The sequence below is a fragment of the Pteropus vampyrus genome, unplaced genomic scaffold (assembly GCF_000151845.1).
Source record: "Pteropus vampyrus isolate Shadow unplaced genomic scaffold, Pvam_2.0 Scaffold60, whole genome shotgun sequence".
Lineage (NCBI taxonomy): Eukaryota > Metazoa > Chordata > Mammalia > Chiroptera > Pteropodidae > Pteropus > Pteropus vampyrus.
This window is the reverse complement of record NW_011888841.1, coordinates 4,166,039-4,189,253: the sequence shown is the minus strand read 5'-3', so window position 1 is coordinate 4,189,253 and position 23,215 is coordinate 4,166,039. Positions and strand designations below refer to the sequence as shown.

Sequence of the window (23,215 nt, the reverse complement as noted above, 5' to 3'; positions counted from 1 at the left end):
CCTTGATATGATGCTTATTAGTTTGTTAGTGACTTTATTTTTCACCGATTTTAAACCTGGAAAAATGGAAAAATACAGAAAAATAAGAAGAAAATAGATATTCCATTTTCCAGAAATCACCACCATTTCTTTTTTTATGTAGTCATTTTCATTTTTTTAAAATATGTATGGTTGTGAAATATGAACCATGCTACATTGTTTCGTATCCTGATTTTTTTTGGGCGGGGGGTGGCTTAATAGAGTATATAAGTGTTCATCTGTTATTAAATAGTCTCTGAATCCAAATTTAAAATGACTATAATAGTTTACTATATAACTACCATAGTTTATTTAATCTCTGTTTTAAATTTTCTATTTTACTTCCTCGATTATTACCTTATAATAGATTCTAGCTGTGAGCTGATGGTTCATAGGCTTTTGTTAAATATTTTTAAGTTGTTTTTCAGAAAGACTTTACCAGTTTACACTGCCATTTGGGGACTTTCTCATATTCATTACTTGTATAGACTGTTTATTATTTTAATATCTTCCAGTTTGATAAAGATGGGACCTAGTTTCTAAGTGCATTTATATGACTACTAGTGAGGCTAACTATATTTTATTTATTGGCTGATTTCATCGTTTGTGATATATTTATGGCTTATGGTCAAATTTCTTTTGGAATATCGGTGTTTCCTTACTGACTTGTAAAAGTTCTTTATATATATCAAGTTATTTAGCCTGACAATTATTATAAATATTTTCTCAATTTATATTTTGCCTTTTATCTTTTAATTTTATGGCAGTAGTTAATTTTATGTAAAGGTTAGTATTTTGTTTATCTCTTTTCTCTTGATTTCTTTCTCTGTTTGATTTCTTTTTTACTCTAATCAGTAAAATTTTTCCCCTGCCCCCTCATTAGCATTCTTAACAGTACCTGGCATGTAATAGGTTCGATAATTGTTAGTACAGTATTGTACTTACTTTGCTCTACCTAGAGTTTATTTTTGTAATAGTATGAATTAAGTAGTAATCCTAAACATTAAATCTGAAACATTGGCCAATTTTTCTATTAAATTATGGAATATTAAATTTTGTTGTTCATGTTACTAAGTTACTATAAATGTTAGGGTCTCTTTCTGGTTTAATTTTTTTTTCTTGGTATAACTACCCAGTTCTTGTGTCAGTACAAACCAAACACATTGTTGCTTTATAGTAAGTTCTTTATCATCATTTTCAGTATTTTCTTAGCTACTGATACCTTTTTTCTGCATTAAATTTTTATAATCATTTTGTGATTTCCATCCATGCACACTAAAAAATCAGGACTCCTGGTATTTTAATCTTGCTTTTGACTGATTTTTGAGTTTTTTTTTTTTTAATTTTTGAGTTAGTTGATTTGTTGGGTGTTATAGAATAAGTAAATATATATTTTCTCCCTTTTTAATACTTATATTTCAGTTCAGAAATCATTGAATTTGTATCATTTAATTTTTTTTATGATGCTGTTATCTTTTGTTTTTTCAGTGTTTTAGGGTATTGTCTAAAGTGAGATTCAAATTTAGAATCTGTAGGATTCAGTTTGAAGTTGAAATAATTAGATTAATAACAGACTGAAACAGTTGCTTTAAAACTGTTTGTTAGCTTACATTTGCTGTGGTAAAAGGGCAGGAGGAGGGAGAGACAGTTTCCGTAAATGCAGGAATGTTCTTTCTCCTCCTCTGGCAAATTGTGTCTTGGAAGTAGTAAGGTTTATAGTTACATTATGTTTAGAGGAGGGTGTGTGCATGTGTCAACGGGTGTGTGCAGTGATGGGTTTCTTCTTGAAACTCAAAAGGTCCCTTTTTAGTATTTGATATGTGTGACCTGTCTTCTGAGTAATGTTTAAGTGCTAACACTTATACTCTGAGGTATATTAGAAATATGTAGCGGGGATATTAAATCTGTGTTACTTTAATAGTCAGATTTTGTAGTTAAGCAATAAAACCTGGGGGGGAAAATTCTGGAATCAGCTCGATCAGAGGATTTAACCATGTCATCACAAAGCAGTAGTGACTCACCAGTAGAGTGGATAAGTGCAGTGCTATCTGTTCTATTAAAAATGATCAATTGTGCTTCAAAAGAAGCACCTTTTGTAATATTTAAGTGCCACATGCTGTTTACAAATGTGTCTCAGTGCCCAGAGGGGTAAGAGATAGGCAGTAAAGCTTATGCTTTTCTAAGGTTCTGGCCACCAGATGTCAACAACTGAAAACTAGAAGACAAAGTATCTGAAAGATCAGATTTCCTTTCCTTTCCCTTCTCTTTACTTACACCTAACATCAGGTGCCCTCCAGTATGCAAAAGTGGTTGTGAGGCCTGGAGGCCCTGGCAAAAGATGAAGGATAAGCAGAGAATAGAGGACAGGCCGTTTTTGCTTAGGTTTTTAGACCATAACAGGTGTCATATGTGAAATATATAGGCTAATATAATGGTTAAGGGTGCATGGTCTTTGAAATGGAACCCCACTGTTTTGCTGGTTGTAGAGGTACTTTACCTCTTGCATGAGTTTTTCTTTGCCATCTCTTAGTGTTATTTATAAGGATTATGTGAGATCATGTATATAAAGTGCCTTAACAGAGTGTCAGGCACACAGCATGTGCTCAATCAGTACCTAGTTCCTGTTGCCGTTGTTATGACTTTTATAGGTGTTTTTGGTAATAGATATTAATAATATTCCAGTTGATAATATATATGATTATGCTGTATACTAAGAGGTGAGAAATTTAAATTATTTACTTGAATTAGAATTTCATAATCTATAACTTTAATCAAAATAAAGTAGTGGAAGTATTAAAAGTTTTGGTACTTTTATTTTCTAAATTACCTATTTAACACCTAGAGCATAAAGATTATTTTGTAATTTTTCCTTTGACTAAATGCAGTGCTGTCATTGAAAATTATATTTTCATGTATAGTAAAAATTACATAGTACGGGGCCTGAGAAAGGCACAATTAATACTTGGTGAAATGTTTAAATATGATATTTTAAAATATAATACCAAAATTTATATTTTGCTGAAGAAATCAGCTTACATATTGTTGAGTGGTAGGTCAAATATAAATTAAAAGTAGAATGTTTACTTTAAAATAAGGATTTTCAGCAGTACTAAGAAACTTTATTATTTGGTCTAGTGTTCTTTGAGAACTCAGTATCATTGAATTAACATCAGTTTTCAAGACAGTATTATTATCAGGGATATAGAAATGATTTTAAGTTGGTGAAGTAGAAGGAATTTAGTTGTCTGTTGACTTGTTTTTCCTAAGTCAACTTTTTAAAATTGAATTTTTCCAGAAGGACAATACTATCTTTTAAAGATCTAGCATTATGATCATAAAACATCCTCGACAAATAGTGCTGGGTTCTGTTTCTTTATCCAGACTCGTGCATGCACACGTGCAGACACATACACCCGAAAACATCTTCAGAGGATGCATGAGAGAACTCCTCTGCAGCGGGGGAAGGGTTCTTTTTTTCTTTCCTCACACTTAACCTAATTTAGTATTGTCCTCTTACGTGTGACTTTTATTTAGTAATTTTGGTTTCTAGTTTTAGTCTTTTTTGTAATCATATGGAAAAATTAAGTGAAAAACAGACTTACCAAGAGCTGGGGGTGTCATATAGCTCAGCTTTCAGAATTACTTTATGTAGAATAGAACACGTAGACTACTCAATTGAAAATGGGAGATAAATTGAGTATAAATAGGATTCAACGTATTAAATAATAAGTACTTAAAGTTTCTGTGATTCTGAACTTTATCAAATGTTACAATTCTGTTTTGTTGCACTGTCTCTTCAGAATTGAATCAAGGATAAAAATGATTGTTACTAGAATTAGGATAAGTAACATCGTTACTAAATTAACATTGATAAACTTACATACTTGTATGAAATAAAAACACCATTTTAAAGTTAGTTGGTTTAGTATTTCCTGATTTTAAAATTTGTAATGGTGCCAAACAAAATTGCTGTGAAAATATTTGTACCATAACACTCAGTAACTTTTTCGTTTACCTTTTTTATTAAAAACTCGATAAAAGTGCATTGTATACATTGTTCATCCTAGAATCAACTGTTCATCAAATATTTGTAGTTTTCCCTCATCGTCCCCCCTCAAAGGTTTTTAATTGGTGATGCAGAATATTTGTCATCTACCAAATTAAAAACTGCAGGTTTGTAAACTTGGCACTCAGAGAAAGAAGTAGGTGCCATAAAATGATTAAGTATTGGCATGTGTACACCTGCTGTCAGGAAATAAACTTCCCATATGTTGCAGTTTGGCAGACATGCATCTTAAAAATGAATTGAATGGAAGTGAGACTGCACTCTTTATTCTTTATCTTCTTTCAACAGCACCTTCTCTTTGTGCCTGTAAGTGATCACTTTTGCTTCAGTTAGAGGAACAGGATATATTTTCACAGATATGCTTGAAGAGTGCAGTAACTGATCTAATGGAGTAACTCATTGAAATACTAGCTTGGCCCTTAACACCAATGAGGAAACAGGTTTGTCTATTTTGAAACATTTAATTTTTTGTTTCTATAAAAACTTGAGCCTGAGACATACTGATTTTTCACATTTTATCATGTCATGTCAAAATAATTTCCCCCGATATATGTGAATATTAATAAAAGAAAACAAGTATCTCAGTTGTTTTTAAAAAGTAAATACTTAGATGAGAACTGCATTGATGAAATGTCTGAACTTTACAAATGCAGTTCTGGAATAACTCAGCTAAATCTTATTGCATGGGGGGACAGTTTTTAGAGCCTTAGCATAGTCAGGTCAGAAAATTTATCCTTTGCACAATTACAAAGTTTGCTTAAAATTGACAATAATGTTTTATTTACATTTAATTATATATTGAAATGAAAACCTGAATCTAAAATGAAGGGTCTTTTGACTTTCCATTTCTTAAATTGAAATTTATGTGGGAAACAAATGCAAATACATCTATTGGCCCCTAACATAACACTTGAACCATTGATGTATGCATGCTCGTTACTGCATGTCAACACACAGAATCTTCTTAAACATGTTTTTTAAATAGATTCTTTCAGGATACTTTTTTGTATGTAATGTAGTTTTTAGAATTACATTCTTCAGAAATTAAAAAAAATATTTTCGAATTCTTTTATGTGATGAATTTTAACTAAAACTTGTCCTATGGGTGTAATCAGTTTTAACTATACATGCTTTTAGCAATATTTTACAGATCGCATGTTTGAAAAAAGTTGTCTTTTCTAGTGCAGTTTGCGGTGGCGGTACCTGCCTGCTTTTTCCTTTGCTGCATTGGCACAAGCGTTGTGCTTGTTTTGTTGTAAATGGTTCCAGTATTTTATCAGTTCACTAGGCTGGAACTGATGAGAGGTAATTAGGTGGCTGTATTTACAGCTTGAATAAGAAACTCGCCAGTGATTGAACACAAATTCATTGGGAGGGGGCACAGGATCAATTCTCAACTTGGCAAGACAGATCCCTACGTATACATCTTCCAAGTGCAAACGACGGATGCTTAAAGAAACTTTAAATATCTTTTCTGCCAGATCTCCAGAGAAAACATAACCAGTCCCAGAACAGAAGACAGGGTAGCGCTCGCTCGGGTAGAGGTCTGGTGGCATGTACCATTTGCTGTCTTTGTTTCGATTGGGTGCATATCCTCTCATTAGATAACCAGTAAAATAGTTATGCCTGGGAGGCAGGTCTGGCTTCAGTAATTTATGTATTAAATATTCAGTGTTGACAAACATGTCACTGTCAGTTTTCATAACATATGGAATATGTGGACAGTATGTTGCAACCCAGTTCATGCCCATTAATGTTTTAATGGTCAAGTTATAGTATGTATCTAAATACTCCTGTTGAATTATATCATGGTATTGTCTGCTTTCTTCCAGTATTGCTCGTTGAATGTAGTCATTTAACTTGATACTTACGCCCAATAAAAAAATCCGTGTGATCGGGACCCCGGGTGCCAGGCTCTCGTTCCCCCAGGTCTGCCGGATCGCTCGTCTGGCTTCCGCCTGTCCCGGTTCTGCAGCTATCAGCAGCAGTAGAAAAGGGCTTTTCTCCTGACATTTTCCAGGTTCATTGATAATGTACTTGAAGCGGTAAGAGTTTGGATGCCCATTACCTTTTTCACTGTACATAGTTCCATTGGCACTGAGTGTATTCTCTAGCCCTGTGACTCCTTGTGGCGACAGGTCTGTGTTATTGGAATTGGTTGCTGTTTGAGGCCTCAGAGTTTGAGGAACTGTTTCTTTCCAAATGTTTCGAAGTGAGCTGTGGTTTGTCTCACTTTTTGTAGAACGAAATCCTCGGAAAGTGTAGGTCACAGGGTTTTCTTTGAATCCAGCCCTTCCTGGTAGCCAGTCATGGTGATTGAAAAACAAAAACACGGCAAAAAGAAACACTAGAGAAAGGACGCCAAGGAGGTGCGTGCGGAGCAGGGACCTCTTGGCACTCCAGCTCATCTTTGCAAAGCAGCAGTGTCTTCTCCTCCACTGAAGCATGTTGTGCGTTCCCAGGAATGGGATATGGTACACTGGTGGCTAAAAGTGTTGTTTCCTTATGTTGAGTCGATACTAGTCTTTGGTAATCATTTTCTCATTCGGTCACGTTATCTCCCTTGCAGTCATTCTATAGAGGTAAAGCATAAAAGTTTACAAAATGCTAATTATTACAGAACTGCCTGAAAGAGACTTCAGATGCTAATAAAATTAGGGCAAATAGAATTTCGAATCTGTGAAAATGTAACCCAGGAACGAAGGTTATAAATTATTTCCCCTTGTCAACATAACATAACATTACCGAGAGCAGGATTAATTTCTTTAAAAATATACCTTTGTAGCTCAGTGAGCACTTTAAAGAGAGGTGATGGATTTATTCTGTTACACCTACTTTACTGTGTCAGTAACTCTGGTCATTTGTACGTTGGACCTAAGTTAGCGATTTAAAAGTTGTATGCATGTAGAAGAGAAGAATGTTACCAGATTCCTGAGAGAGGTCATGTAAGAAGGCCTGAGAACAGGTGGAAAATTTATTGGCATTAATTAAAACTGATTTGACATACCATCAGTGGTATGGTGCCCAGTCAGCGGCCTTTTTTGTAAAATGGTCATGTATTAGTTGTGGGACAGACGGAGCAAGGTTGATTATGGCAGAGTTCTGTTAGTCACAGTACACTGCTTGGCATGTTTCCACTGGCCCCTACTGTGCTGAGAAAGTGAATGAGAAGATGCACCTGTCAAAATTAATTTTTAGGGTCCAATAACTTCAGTGCAGGATTTTAAGACGGTAATAAATGATGAGCATTTTCAAGCACTCTTTCCTAATTTTAACCTTCCTCTTCAAATATGAGATATTCAAGAGATCATTATCCTCACTTAGACTTAAGATTGATTTTTAAAAAAATATAGCAGCTAATTATCTTTCATTATCTGTGGCCTTGGCGCAGAATACTATCACATTTCCCTGTTGAGTCTCCATGTTAGAATTAAACAAAGAACTACTTTGAACAGTCTTCAGATTTCGTACAAAATATAGGCACTACTGTCATCCAACTGTTTAACATTTTAAATTTCACAAAATGCATTTTTAAAGGTTCTTAAGTTATGCTGTGTTCAAAATTTGCATGTAGGGAATTTGATACCTTTTTAGGATTTTTGCTAACATGACATTTAGAGCCCTAGATTAAAACAAAACAAAACAAAACAAAACCGTGAGATATCAGTATGGGAGGTTCATGATACCATATACCAAGAACTGGCCGTGTTATATTTGGACAAGGTTTTTCAGTTCTTAGTTTTTCTGGATCAAGGCGTGGGGGTGGAGTTGGATAAAGGAGCTTTAGCTTGAATTCTAGTGAGAAGGAAAAAAAAAAACTCTGGGAAGGGGATTAATATGTAATTTTAATTTTTTAAACTTTTGTGAATTTTTTTTTCTTTAAGCACAGGAGAGCTAGTCAGTTAAGAAATGCAGTGTAGGAACAGTTATTTGAAATTATAACATACATGCATATATGTGTTTATTTAGCCTGTGATATTGAGAGATCCATGGTTAATACCAAATTTGCTTAACCCTGGCACAAAATGGAACTCCTCATATAACTGAATAATTATACAGTAAAATTCACATAATGTGAAAAACTTTCAAAACATTGATTGAAAGATAAATGTGTGAATGAAAGTACTTCTGATCACAGCCACTAGGAGGAGCAAGTAGGTGGGAATGTGAACAAATTTCTAAAGAGTAATAGTACAGGCTTTTGGTAATTTCTAGTATCTGAAATTATGTAGTACTTTTAGAAGTTATGATATTTCTCAAATGTAGAAAATTAATCATTTTGGAGCTATGAATAGTGATTTTAAATTTTGGAGTTTTAAAAACATAAGATCAAGTTTGCTACTTGTTAAAGTTTGTATACATGAATTTTAATTTCACATTAGTGTAAGGAATATCAAAGTTACTATACCAGTAAAATAGAATTCTTCAGTGAGCTAAGCTGAAAATAATAGAGCTGAGTGTTCTGATTTAGAAACTGACTTCTTCCCTTCTTGCACTTGTAAATTGTTGGCCAGTCTATTTAGACTGAGAAACACTTTTCTAAGCTTTATTTCCAAATAAAATGTTTGAAAAATAGTAATGATTCTTCCTGCAGCCCATAAAGTAGCCAGTAGATACAAGGGTTATGCGTATAAATTAAAAAAAAAAATGGCTTTTAAAATTTATTTGGTAATCTATTTTAAACATTCCAAAGCTAAGTTAACTGTATCAGCTTTCTGTTGTTATAATAATGCTTGGGGTCTGTTTGAAAGTCTGAATCATTTTAGATCTTTTAAAAGTGTAATTTGATTGTTTAAGAAGCAATAAATACAAGGTCAAATGTTTGAATGAATGTTTGAATACAAAATTGAAGAGGTGAATGAAGGTAAATATCATAGTACTAAATTGTATTTTTATGAAAATAATATACCTGAAGTGATAGCTCTAAAGTATTTCAGTGTTACAGAAAACAGCAAATTATTACATATTGCAATCTAGCATAAATATATAGTTTATGGTTCTATATAATTTTGTAGCAGTGGGTGATGGAGATGCATCTTAACTTAAATTCATGATATTTGTATGTTTGTAAATATTAAGCTGCTCAGGCTTGAAATCATATGTAACCATTTGAAAATCTGCCATTGATAAAAAAGCATGTGTCTAGCTTAAAGTCTTATTAAAAGTTTCTCAGGTATTATAATTTTTCTTTTAAAAAGAAAGTAAAATGACAAGTTTTATTACATGATAAAATCGTTTTCCAGTTACTGCCTGTTGTATTTTAATTTTCAAAAGATGAGAACAAGACAAAGTTAAAATATTTTGGCATTCTAAATAGTTTTGCACTTTTAGATTTTCAGCAGAGAAATAGCTTTGCTTTGTCTCATGGATTTTTATGATAATTTTTCAAGTTATTAATGTGTATTTATGTCTTATGGATTGAAGTTCATGGAGAGAATATTACTATAAAATGTTCGGTTACTTCTCACACACGAACACACACACACACACTCACTTTATCATTTGGCTTTAAGAGTGTTGATATCTTCAGTCTGTTGGAATAGTTCTAAATTTAAGTGGTGCTTGAATAGGAAAATTCTACACTTTTGTTTTGAGATATCTAGCTTATAAAAATGTTTAATTGGTGACTTTAACCTTGAGAGATAAAGGCACCAAGAGAGACTTCAGATTTTTACAACCATGTTTTTATTTAATACCATCAGATTTCATTCGTAAGTGAAATAAAAAATTCATGGTTTGAATGAAAGTTACTGTTGAGGTGTAATATTAATAGGGCCTATTAGAACTTGTTTAATCTTAATTTTAGAATGGAATGCTTACATGTCTTAAAAATGTTTGCTTTTTATGATTATTAACTAATAGATTATTGAGTTGTGCTGTGAAATTAAGCAAAAATTAGGTATTTGATAGATTTGTAAAAAATTTTAGAGGTATCTTTGAGTTCCTGAACTATGAGCTGCTATGATTGTTGCTAAAATAGTTTATTGGATTTATTTCTGCCCTGCACACATACCTTGAGAGTAGTTCTTTACTACTATTAATGTATCCTGGAAACACAGTAGCTACATTTAATATTATTTTGACCTTATATTGCTATTTATGGATATTTTTATAACAAAATATTTTCGTATTATGTTTTTGAATTTCACTTTAAAAATTATCACCAACAACCTTCTATTTGATCATTTAGAATCAGTCTGTTGCTTAAAATCAAAGCTCACTATTTCAAATGGGGGAATTTTTAGCAACTATCAGTATTTCTTTGTTTAAAGTTGTATTCATGGACTCTGTAATCACATGCAAATCCACTGTGATGGTGTGCTCTGCATGAACTCCCTGCCTATGTGATCCTATGCAAATGCTTTCTTTTTGGTATCTTATCGTTGGTAATTCTTAAAATTTGTTGCTATCTTAGATTGTGATCATTATCTCTATTTGGAGAGATGGATATTGGAAGGAAAATTTTGTTACTAAAAGCTGCTGTATATTAAGGTTTTGTTTTAAAAGGACTAAAAAAGCTCTTGATAATAAGATCATCTTTGATACTATTTATTGTAATTTCATTGCATTGTCTCTTGATAGCCATATTTTAAGGGAGCACTGTAATTTATGAGATAAGGGTTCAATTTGACCTAATTTGGCAGAGGATCGCTATGTTTGCTTTAGAGGGCTACAGATTTTTTTTTTTTTTTAAGTTTAATTTCTCAGAGAATTTTTTAGGCACATCTTGTTGTTATTTGCCTTTTCTCTCATATACGTCTGTAATCCGTAAATACTCCAAGCTAAATATTTACTTGAATAAAGCAGTGACAGCTTATTCTAAATAATGACACATTTTAAAATATATTTAGCAACCCTTTCATAGTTTCAAGGGCAGTGAACTGTATGAACTTGTTTATCAGACACTAGTGCCTCCAGGGCTAAAAAAGGCAGCAGACATTTCAGTGGCTATCACACATAAGATATCGACATACCTTCCTTGGTCAGGCCATTTGTGTGGAGAGGATTATGCCCACTGAACGTACTTTTGGCTCGCCATCACTTCAGCAAAAAGATGCTATCGAACATGCGCACATCCCCCAATAGTCTGCCTCCTGCGATTGCTTTTCACAGTATCCAAAGTGTCCATCTGTCTGCTTGTCTTCCAGGCACCCTCCTTCTTCATATGGGTCCTAGTCTTCTGAGGCTTTCCCTTTCTTTCATTTTCTCTTTCTTTAAACAAAAGAGCTGTAGTTGTCCGTTCTGTTTGGAGCACTGTTGACTCTTCCCGACAGTTGATGCATTGAAGCTTTTTACATCTGCCGTTTTCCTGGCCGGACAATGCAGTGCTGTGTTCTCTTCTCAGTATCCATATTTCTAGTAATAACACGGAGCTGCAGTGTAAAGCAGCCAGAGCTAGAATGGAATGCTTCAATTGTATTGGAAAAGAGCAGGGTTTAATTCTCTTTCGTTGTTGCCTGGCAGCTGCAGGAAGAATTCTGAGCAGTTTTACTGGGGTTTTAGTCTATAACATGAAATCCATGTAAACGGTTCCTCAGCTGCTGCACAGGCAGGCAGCAGTTTAAATGTGGGCTTGACAGATGCTCTCTCTGACAGAGCAGACTTGAACGTCACTGCTTGGCTGAATCCCACGTGATTGTTTGCATTAATTTGGACTAAAAACCTAAGGTAGGGAGAAGCTTGGGGATATTGCTTCTATGTGATTATATATTCAGTACAAGGGAAGTGATGGGTGAATTGTATGAAAATGAGATGATTACGAAATGGTTATAATTTTATTTTGTCCATCTTTTTTCCTTTTTTACTTTATGCTTCAGCACAGGCTTTCTGAATGTGTTCAGTATTAGATATTGCTTTTCATGTTTCTTATGTGATTTCATTGGGCATAAGCAATATAAGCTTTTGAATGTAACTTGGTATAATTTAACCCCTTCAGTGCATTTGTTCCCTTGAAGTTTTCTTTTTTTTCCTCAAATTGCACTAATTTTACTAATATCTAGTAAAAACTCAGACCCCTCACCCTTTTCTGTGGTTTATTTAAATCAGCTGCCATAGATTGCTTTATTGGCACGTGATGTGATACAGCCCACTTCTTTTTTTTTTTCCTCTTACATGGTTTCGAGTATTCCAGAAGGCAGCAAAACTTTATTTTTAATCACTTAAATGTCAGAATTTATTTTTTATTTTTCCTTTTCTTTAAAATTACATGTATGATAGAATTCAACAAAGTGATACAGTAGATACAGCACACTTGTACAGGATCTTCTTGATGGGTCATCAGGTTTTACTAATCATATTTACATGTCCTAATATTTTAGGATGGGTTAGTAACTTTCTATCAAGCAGATTTTTTTAGTTAGGACTAGATACTTGGATATTTCTTTGTAGGGTTAGTCCCCTAGGCATTTTGCTTCCTTTTTTTCCTGCGGAGTACTGAGACACTTTTTTTCTTTTTTTAAGCTTGAAGTATCAGTTTTTCCTGACACTTTAGGGACATTAACTCCTAGAAATTAGGCTCTGGAACTTAGGCTATATATCTGTTGTCATATATACGCTTCCTCCCACCTATCTTCCCCAGCAAAGTCTGTAAGTTCAAATATAGATTTACATTACTTCTAATATTTAAAATTTTTTGTCCTCATTGTATATTTTTAGTATGGCCGATGCATGTGGTTTGTAGTTTTAGGAATCCTTTGACTGCCTTTTAGGAGTGCATGTGACTTTCCTAGAAATCTTAGAAGGAACATTAAGAATTTTTAAATGGAGACTTCAGGCCTAGAGCTTTGACTTTCTGTGTTAAGTATGAAGGAGACTTGGCATTTAGTCCTTCTGTCCACCGTACTATGTGCTCACTATTCTTTTTGTTTGTTTAATTTAGGTAGCAGAGTAGTGCTTAGTGCCTACTTAAAATAACCAATTTTACAAAAGTAGACGTTGATTTCAATAGATCAGTATTTATCAGCAATTCCTTCCATAGGATTTGACTTCGTAGCTGGCAGCAGTATGACCATTTATTATTAACTCAAAGTCAGAGTGGATGATAAGCCTACCTGAGATGGTAGATAAATGGTTTTAATACACATTTAAAGATGAAGAACCAGTGCTTAGAGCTGTAAATTAATTATTCTTCTAAATATTAACTAATCGGTGATGAGAAAGACTCCAACTAGGAGTTGTCAAGACAGTTCGTCCAGGTCCTTGTGCACGGCTCTTGAACATTGCACTACATGGTGCTGCTGGACAGATCGCGGGAATTTTTTTCTAGTACTAGCACAGCATACCCAGAAATCACTCATAGAAGTATAAATGGATGTGCACACTTTTACTTTATTTACCTGTTCAGGAAACATGCGTTGATCAACTACCATGTGCCGACGTTTGTAGTTAGACACAGCTTATTCGATGTTTGGGATCCAGAGATGGTGTAGCCACATTCCCTGCCTTTTCTCTAGGAAGGACAAAATACTTAACTTTTGCTAGTTTTGTTCCCCCGCCCCACACACACACACACAGAAAAAGTTGCTCTTGCAACTACAGAGTGGAAGAGTTTAGCACCCAGCGCCACCTCAGTGCCACCTCAGGTTGAATGAGAAGGTAGAGCCCTTGAGGCACTAGAATTGGCACAGGAGGAGGAGGAGATCGATGTCGGTGACGGTGACGAGGAGGTAGAGGATGAGGAGGAGGAGGAACGCTGAGCTCCCCTGCTGGCCGCAGGCTGCCAATACAGAGGGCTGCTGGGCCCCCAGAGAGGCTGGTGGTTCCCCGCCCTCAGTGGGGACACCCCAGGGACAGGGCCAGAAAAACAGAGCAGGCATGAGATAAAAGTTCCTTCAGTGCTTTTTCTAGTAACCTGCATGTTTCCAGCCAAGAGAAACTGTAAAAATCTTATGACAGGCAGGCTTGTAGAAGTTCTTTCTTTAGTTTCTTTTAATATCTGAATTCTTTGGTTAGACCTCAGTAAATGTGACAAGTTTCTTTGTCAGACTTAGCAAACTGGCAGATATTTTGTTAAGTTTTATAGTTATAACTGTCTTGTGATTTTTACTTGCATAGGTCTACTTTTTTAATCTGTAACATATCCCTGATGGGAAATAGGCAGTTTTTACTAAGTGCATTATGGGTGGGTTTTCAGGTTTCCCCGAACCTATCTGGAATAGACCAGGCCGCAAAGAGTCAGAATTTAAAGACAATTTGCAATACCTCTGTCAACCTTAAAAATAAAATAGCCATTTGTTTTACCAGCAAAAATGAATTTGTTCAGGAATGGCAGAGGAATGGCAGTTTGGGACATGCAAGTTATGACAAACCATAGGCAAGTCTGAGAGGAACTCAGGAGAGAGAACAAAGGAGCGGAACATCACTTTATAGAGAAAAGTTGGGAGGGGATGCTTTGACCAAAAGGCCATTGGAGGAAAACAAGAGTTTAAGGTGGTGATGGTTTCTCATTGGCTGAGTTGTGGCAGTTTCCCATTGACTAGGGTGTTGTTGGGCAGGGGGAAATCGTCCTTCCTGCAGCTGTGACAGTGACAAAGAAGTAAGCTGTGTCTGGTATGGCATGAAAGGCAGGCTTCCCCTGTGAGGTCTGCACACAGCAGGGTGGTGCCTGAGTGCTCCCTCGGGGCTTTCTAGCTTCGATTGTAGATAATATTTCTTTATTTATTTGTACACCTCCCAACTCTTAGTTTCTGCTAGGTACAGAAGTAATTATTATTTTTTTAGTTAATAGTTTTGCAGCGATTATTACATGATGAATCGGGAATAGATTTACTCATTAGTAGTAAAGATAAGTCTTTTCGTGGACTTGTAGTATCTGTTTATCTAATCTAGAGAAATTCAACTCAATGTCCTTGGTAAAAAGAATGAGGGAGGAAGGGGTGTTGGGGGAACGCTTCAGCTGTGATGGACGATTTCTGTTTGTGGAGGATGAGCAGCTGTCCTTGAGTGACGGGAGAAGGGAGATGGCGTCTGCACTGATCTCCTTCCTCTCCGTGCTTCACTGTGAGTACTTGGCCCCTGAGTGCGAGGTGTGTATTTCAGCCAGTGCTCACCTGAAGAACTGGCTGTTTTCCCAGTGCTGGAGAAAAATCTTAATGTTTTGGATTAGCTGTACTTTCCACCATAGTACTCTGAAAACGTCATTTGACACAGTTATTTAGAGACCAATTTTAGTCTTACTGAGACCAGTCAACAATTCTGTGTAGTAATGTTTGTGTGGAGTTTATATCTTCACTGTTTTGACTTAATATTAGATGAATTTTTTTCATTACATAAGCGATTTGGATGAATGGCATATTTTTGGCCATTTAATTTTAGTAAATCATTTTCCCTTTTTGAAGAAAAAATGATTGTTTATTAAGAGTTTAGAATTTTCCTTTGAAGTCAATAAATGATTTATGAACCAGTTTTACTGTTCTTTGAATTTACAAAGTGGGAATTAGCCTGATTGCAAATTAGCAATCTCAGAACGACCACAAGTGTCAGTGTTTGCCTGCCTTGTTTTTGTCCTTCAGTTTTCACCAACTCGTGCAACAGGTATTGTTTAAGAATCTTTTGACTTGAAAGCAGAGCTAATTTTAAATGTCTCTTTCAGAACTAATGGTAGACACCTTTATCTGTTTTAATTCATATAAGCCATTAATGATCCTAAGGGAAAATATAAGCATTTAAAATGAGCAGTAATGCGGCAGACACTTTTTTATAGTGTCCTTGTACGTTCTTTGGCTTCTCAGTAGTGGAGCTATTTCAGTTGAACTCACATCAGCTAGAATCTGTCTGTTGTTATTTGGTACATGCAGGGGATACTCTTGGTTAGAGGGGTGATACTGGGAGTAATACTGCTTTCTAGGAGGTGTTCTAGAAGTTCGTGAGGGAGATTTTGGTTGACAGAGTTATCGAAAGTCATCTAGTGAGTGGGGCCAGGTGAGGTAGTCTAGTGTGTGGGACATTCTTTGAAAACAGCATAGGCTACTTCTATGTTCTGTAGAACTTCTGACTGTCCCATTGGCTATCTGGATGTGGGCAAAAGCCTTCTTTATAATTAAAGAACCTAAAACACAATTGGAATACAAAGTATATTTTGTCAAGTTTTAAACATGCACAGAATTTTTCCTAAGAATTTAATTCCAGTGTATATTGGAAGGAATATTGTACTTAACTTTATTCTGAACTTTGCCAGTAGTTCACCATTCTGAAAAATCATGTTACTTGTAGTGGTGTTGGTCATAATTATTGAATCACCAACACAGTATCTCAGTTTGTGGGCATTAGTAATGGTTACATTCACTGTGATTTTATTTACAGGTACTAGTATCAGATTACTTAATTAAGTCTTCTGGTATAATCAGGTCTGAGACTCACATATTGAAATACACATTGTTTTAATTTCTTTTTTTTCCCCTCGCTCTTTAATTCTCTCCACCCCCACTTCCACTTCTAACGTACGGATGTTGCCGTCTCCCCTTAAGAACTGGATCTCTGAAGGTGGGGCGTCTCCTCTCATGCACTTGCTGCGCGCACCTGGGGCCTGGTGCCCCTGACACACTCGGGAGGGCCTGGCACACCCGGGGCCAGGCGCACCTGGGGTATGGTCCATGGCTCCACCTGGGGCGTGAACCCCGGACCTTCTGCGTGTAAAGCAGACGTGCTAACCACTACACTATGGAGCACACCTATAATTTCTTTTAAAATTTATTTCTATAAAGAAAAATATTTTAATAAAAAACAGCGTGAATATGATTGAAACTATTACACTAAAAGTAGACAACTTTTTAAGTGTCTTAAGCATTTCAGAGTCATCTCCTAAGTATTTACTTGATATACTTCAACAAGTAGCATATTTCCTGTAGATATTACATGCTTAGTAATTAGTTGATATTTGTTACTTCGGTTTTTAAAATATTTTTAACCACTCTTAAATGTAACAAATCTCATCTTTATAACTAGGATTATTGTTCCTGAATATTTTAAAGGCATTTAATGTGAACTGCTTGTGTTTTTTTTTAATGCCCTCCAAAGTAACATTGTTTACATTTTTCTAAAGTGAGGTCATGTATTATTTATTCATTTTGAGACCATTTAAGGGGGAAAAAACTGACTTGATTTAAAAACTCGATTTAAGTGAAATTTCTGAGTTGTTAAAATTGTCAACAATTAAGCAAATCATTAACTCTTTGAATAATATTACACACTTACAATAACTACTGTATGTATGGTAACAATTTAAATTTATTTTTATTTGATTACTATTTTTACCTCATGACGAATAGCATAAAAGATAAACTTTTTTTTTAAAAGCTCTTAGGATCGTAGCATACTCAGTGGAGTGACTAAAAGAAAAATAGATGTGGAATTTCTTTGTAGTAATGTAATGAAGGTGTTTAATTATTACATAAAAGGAACTTTGATATCACATATCATTTTTTATTCTTTTAAAGGAGGGTGCGTCAGCTCGCAAGACTCAGACTCCCGCAGCACAGCCAGTACCCAGACCAGGTAAAAATATAAAACTTTGGTTTTTGTTTGTTTGTTTGTTTTTTTCCTAAGTGATTCAATAGTGGATTTTCTTTTTTATATTTGTAATACTTTGAAAGAATTGAAATTTTACTTAAAATACTTCTAAAGTAATATGTGACCATTTACTTGAAAATAGGTATAGTTGAAGAGTTTAAGAAATGTTTCTATTTTAAGATTCTAGAAAAATGCTTTAAAAAGCTGTTGATAATTACCATCCTCTCACCAATTCCTTGTTTGAGTTCCATGAAGGTACATGTGGATGTGATCGCCCCCTCGTAGCAATATAGAACCATAGTTTTAATAGACTGATGTGCAGCTTCGATACTTAAAGTTTCAAATGTCATGTTATTTAGCATATAGGGTCTGTAATCATTTTTTAAAAATGTGTTAAAGCAAAGGTAGTATTGAAGTTATTTTAAAAATATTTTTCTTCCCTCTTGGTACTTAAAAAGACTGATCTTTATAAATGCACATACATACCAACACTAAATTTATTTTAGGTGTCTTGGGTTTGATTTTGCTGTTTGTTTTAATTTTATATTTAGCATAATTTCAGTGCTAGGCTATAACACCTGTCTTTTTTTACGTCATCATTGCTGTTGAAAGTGACTGAAGAAAATGAAAAGGGCCGGAAAAGCACAGGCAAGAATTTTACTGGGTGATCTTCCTCTTAAATTTAGTACTATCAGTAGTGTAGATTTGGATATCTTTTTATTTATAATGTTGTACACAGGCTAATTCTAAAAATATGTAGATTATAAATATTAAATATTCCTGGAAGCACTTTAAAAGTATGGTATTACTATTATATGGGGTTTATATTAGAATGGTTCTGTGTCCTGGATCTCGAAATGACAGTGTTTACCTTTTTAAAAATGATAGCGGGTTTGTTTGACGTCCTTGTCATTCCTGTTTTTGAGGAAGAACGGAGAGAGTGCTTCTTTAGCCATCTTGAATTTGGAGCACACTGGATATAATTGGTTTCAGATGACAAGAATGTAGGACTATTTTTAAGTAGACAGCACCATTCCAAAGCCCTTATGAAAGTATAAGGAAGAGCAATTAAGTTCAGTAAATAGTATTTGAATGTCGTCCATGTGCTCAGTGTCAGCAACTAGGAGAAGCTAAAGGGGCTCTTTGCAGGGAGGAAGGAAATCGTGAAGGAAGTAGGGATGAGTGGGCGGAGTTGGGCCCAAAGAACACAGCCTACAGAATGGAGGAGCGTTGTGGTGGCAGTTAAATGAGTGATACATGCAGAATTGCTTGTTTTTCTTTAGAAGGGAGAGATGGGAGGCTCTAGTTTGTCAGTCTAAAGAAGATCCCGTGAGATGTTTAGTATAAAAGGATGGAAAGCACCACCTGAGGATTCTAACCAGTTATATGTGTTGTGTGATGTAAAACTGTCTCTATCTCGCATTTTCTCAAATTCATTTGGCAAACAAAGAAGGGGTGGGGGAGGCACTGACACCTGAGTAAACCAAGTTGTTCATGTGCCCTGTGTTCAGATGAAGCTCAGGGAGCTGGATTCTGCCAGATGTGTGGTCTTGGGGAAGGTCATATGTAAAGTAAGGAGCTCTGGGTCTTTTCAGCTCTTAATAGTCTATCATTCTTCTTCAGTTCTACCAAGGTGCACTGGAGATTAAACTGGGATTAATCTGAACTAATGTCTCAAAACCAAATTTTCTGATGCCCATTATGTGACGTTAGCTCTTCCTTCTTCTACTCACTACTCCCACAGGTCCATAATTCCTACCCATCATTGTACAAGCAAAGATTATTTTATATGTTTTTAGCACTCATTTGTCTCAGTAAGACCCTTGGTTTGATTGGATGTTAGCACTTTGTCATCTTTATTTGTCTTGATCAGTGAATTTTTGTTTCGCAGCAGAAATGTTAAATATATTTGTTTTGGGGTGCTGCTCAATTTTGAAGGAGTATTGTGTAGTATGTGACATTTTCATCTGTATTATCTTTTTCAAAATGAAAGAAATATGAGTGTACGAAACACCTGGCAATGTAATGGTTACAGATGAGAATTATAGAATTATAGAGTTATTTGTTAGGTGGAGTTCGAACCCTTTGGAAATGGGGCACTGAGCCACCTATGCTTTTTCCTTCAGTGAAGGAACTCAAGGATGGACTTCCACTTTTGATAATTTTTTTTTCTTTATCCTTTCATCAGATATTTATTTAGCACTAATCGTGCTATCCAGTTCCTGGGTAAATTTAATATCTTAAAGTGGATACAGTTATCCCCAATTTCTAACCACTCCTTTAGGGGATATAACTAACAAGAGGCACGATTCCCAGTGGATTCAAAAGCACGAGCCTTTGATAAGCCTTCATCCTGGGCCTGATTGTCGTTTCCTTTTACAGGTGCATATCACTGCTCTTCCCACCTCTTTCTGATGCACACAGAAGGCATACTTCACTTTCCAGCTTTAATTCTTTACTTCTTCTTCATAGATATTCTGAAATGCATAGCTGGCCGATAGCTATAGTTTATCTGCTTATTGCTCATGTGAGATTGAGATTTAGCAGCTCTGTGTACTTTAGATTTCTCATGCTAGTCAGTCATCCATTTTATAACCTAGGTGCAGGTTGGAGTACCTCATCCTATAATTTTAAATCTGTGTACTGATGATTTTCAGAATTGTATCTCCAATTCAGACATCTCTTTATTTGATTTTTATTTTTCAATTAGAGTTGACATTCATTATTATATATGAAATATTATATTTCAGGTGTACAGCATAGTGGTTAGATGTTTATATAATTTATGAAGTGATTCCCCCATTAGTTTAGTACCCACCCGGCACTGTAGGTAATTATTACCATTTTATTGACTCTATTCTCTATGCTGTACTTGACATCCCCGTGATTGTTTTGTAACTACTAATTTGTACTTCTTAATCATACTTCATCCTTTTCATCCAGACTCCCAACCTTCCTCCCATCTGGCAATCACTAGGCTGCTCTATATATGTATGAGTCTGTTTTCATTTTGTTTGTTTGTTTGTTTTGTACTTTAGATTCCACATATAAGTGAGATCATATAGTATTTGTCTTTCTCTATTATTTCATGTAGTATAATACCTTCTAATCCATTCATGTCGTTGCAAATCATAAGATTTCATTTTTTAAGACTGAATAATATTTCGTTGTATATATGTACCACATCTTCTTTTAACAGTTGTCTATTGATGGGTACTTAGTTTGCTTCCATATCTTGGCTATTGTAAATAGTGCTGCAGTAAACATAGGAGTGCATATCTTTTTGAATTAGTGTTTTGCTTTTCTTCAGATAAATACCCAAAAGTGGAATTGGCTGGGTCAGGTAGTTCTATTTATAATTTTTTGAGGAACCTCCAATCTGCTTTCCATAGTGGCTGCACTAAATTGCAATCCCACCAATAGTGCAAGAGGGTTCCCTTTTCTCCACATCTTCGCCAGCACTTGTTGTGTGTTGATTTATTGATGATAGCCATTCTGGCAGGTGTGAAGTGATATCTCATTGTAGCTTTAATTTGCATTCTCTGATGATTAATGACATTGAGCATCTTTTCATGTCTAATGGCCATTTTTATGTCCTCTTTGGAGAGATGCCTGTATAGGTCCTCTGCTCAATTTTTAATTGGATTGTTTTTTGGGCATTGAGTTGTATGAATTTTTAAGTAAATTTTGGATATTAACTCCTTACCAGGGATTATCATTGGTAAATATCTCCTCCCATTCAGTAGGTTGTCTTTCTGTTTTAAGTTTCCATTACTGTGCAAAAACTTTTTAGTTTAATAATGTCCCACTCGTTTATTTTTTCTTTTGTTTCCCCTGACCGAGAAGATAAATCCGAAAAAATATTGCTAAGAGCACTATCAGAGAGTTTACTGCCTGTGTTTTGGGTCTAACATTGAAGTCTCTAATCTATTTTGAATTTATTCTTGAATGTGATGTAAGAAGGTGGTCTAGTTTCATTTTTGTGCTTCTATCTGTCTATTTTCCCCAACATAATTAATTGAATAGACTCTCTTTACACCATTGTATATTCTTGCCTCCTTTGTCATAGATTAAATGACCATGTAGATATGGGTTTATTTTTGGACCTTCTCTTCTGTTTCATTGATCTGTGTGTCTGTTTCTATGTCAGCCCTTTTTTCTCTGATATTTTCCCTATTATGTCTTACTTCACATCTTTCTTCTTTGTTATTGATAAAAGGCACCACCATCAACTCTGTTTCTTAAGCCAAAACCTTGGGAGTTATTTTTCATTCTTCACATTTGCTTATTGCTCTCATCTGATGTCGGTGAGTTCTGTCAAATTTACTTTTTCTGTATTCCAAATTTATCTATTTTCTCTTTATCTCCAGTACCACAACTCAAGTCTAAACCATCATGATTTCTTTAGATCACCGTATCTTAAAGTATTATTCCATGACCTGTTTATTTCTGGCCCCCAATAAGATATATACAGAAATTGAGAGTACAGCACTGTCACAATATCCAAGTGTCTGCTCATTTTTCTAGTAGTTCATCGTTACTGCATTTTGTTCAGTTATAGCAGAGCATCTTGTACATAGGCTCTGAATAAATATTTAAGTGAAAAACATAATTATATTTGAAATCAAACACAGGAGCAATAATGCTTATTCTCAGCCTGTAAATTGTCAGTCACTGCATTTGCTGAAGCAGTGGTAGTGGTACTAGGGGCAGTAGCAGTTAGCATCAGCTGTAGCCACAGGGTTCAGTAACTGGTGAATAGGTGTCAAGACTTGGCTAAGGGACTTAAGGTGCATTGTTGTTTTTAAGACTCTTACGGCAGTATCGAGAAGTGGAAACTATTATCTCTGTTACGGTGTGGATGGTTGAGGACCGCTGCAGTTGAGCAGTCAGTCAGTTCAAGCGGCCAGGGCAATTTGCCTAGGAAGTGCCAAAATAGGGATACGCATTGAGGTCATCTGAATACAGACTCTTGCTCCTGGTGACTGCCCTGTTATTCTGCCCCCCACAACCTGCAATCCAGCTCATCAGTAGCATGGGCCTCACTGTGTCCCTGTGTTGGTCTTACTCACCACAAAGCTATAATGTTCCTGTGTAGTTTTTTATTTATTATTATTAAATCTCTAAATTTAATATTTTTAATATGTGAATTTTTATAATTTTATGCTTACTTTCATTCTTCTTAGCTCTGATTTTAGTGAGTCATTTCCAAAATTACTGAGTATTGTGGGCTCTCTTACCACTTCGGTGAGATTTCAAAGACATCTTTTTTGTATTTCTTCTTAGTCATTCTCTTAGCACCTCCTTTTGCCCGTTTATCCATATATCTGTCCACCCTGTCATTCCTTTATCCTTCCAACAAATACTACACATTTGAGAATGTATTATATTCCAGATGATGCTATCTTGTTAATCAGATGTATCCAGAAGTCATATTTCTAAAAATGACTTAAGAAAGTTTCAGTGTTTTTACACAGCAATTAGATAAGAACACTGTATTAATATGTATGTGCGAACTTATATTTGTGTATATCTTTCTCTGCTTTATGTGGCGGGAAGAATCATACTGCCAAACTCTATAATATCTAACACAATGAACTAGCTATATACAGGAGTATAAAGTAT

At 35.1% G+C, this 23,215-nt stretch overlaps 2 protein-coding genes across 2 annotated transcripts in view; one reads left to right on the top strand and one right to left on the bottom strand.

The window, feature by feature from the left end:
* CDC73 (cell division cycle 73) overlaps window positions 1-23,215 on the top strand; it is an 85,198-nt gene that overhangs the window by 39,952 nt on the left and 22,031 nt on the right. Inside the window, exon 12 of the mRNA XM_023531024.1 lies at window positions 17,518-17,575. Within this exon, the coding sequence (XP_023386792.1) occupies window positions 17,518-17,575 (58 nt within the window). The remainder of the gene's footprint in view (window positions 1-17,517; window positions 17,576-23,215) is intronic.
* On the bottom strand, window positions 4,019-11,791 carry B3GALT2 (beta-1,3-galactosyltransferase 2). The gene is made up of 2 exons (XM_011360854.2): window positions 11,059-11,791; window positions 4,019-6,658 (listed from the first exon to the last, which is right to left on the bottom strand). The coding sequence occupies exon 2, from the start codon at window positions 6,529-6,531 to the stop codon at window positions 5,263-5,265; it is 1,269 nt and encodes a 422-aa protein (XP_011359156.1). The 5' UTR covers window positions 6,532-6,658; window positions 11,059-11,791; the 3' UTR covers window positions 4,019-5,262.

Coding starts and splice junctions, on each gene's coding strand:
- B3GALT2 (XM_011360854.2), bottom strand. CDS start 6,531: ATGCTTCAGTGGAGGAGAAGACACTGCTGCTTTGCAAAGATGAGCTGG.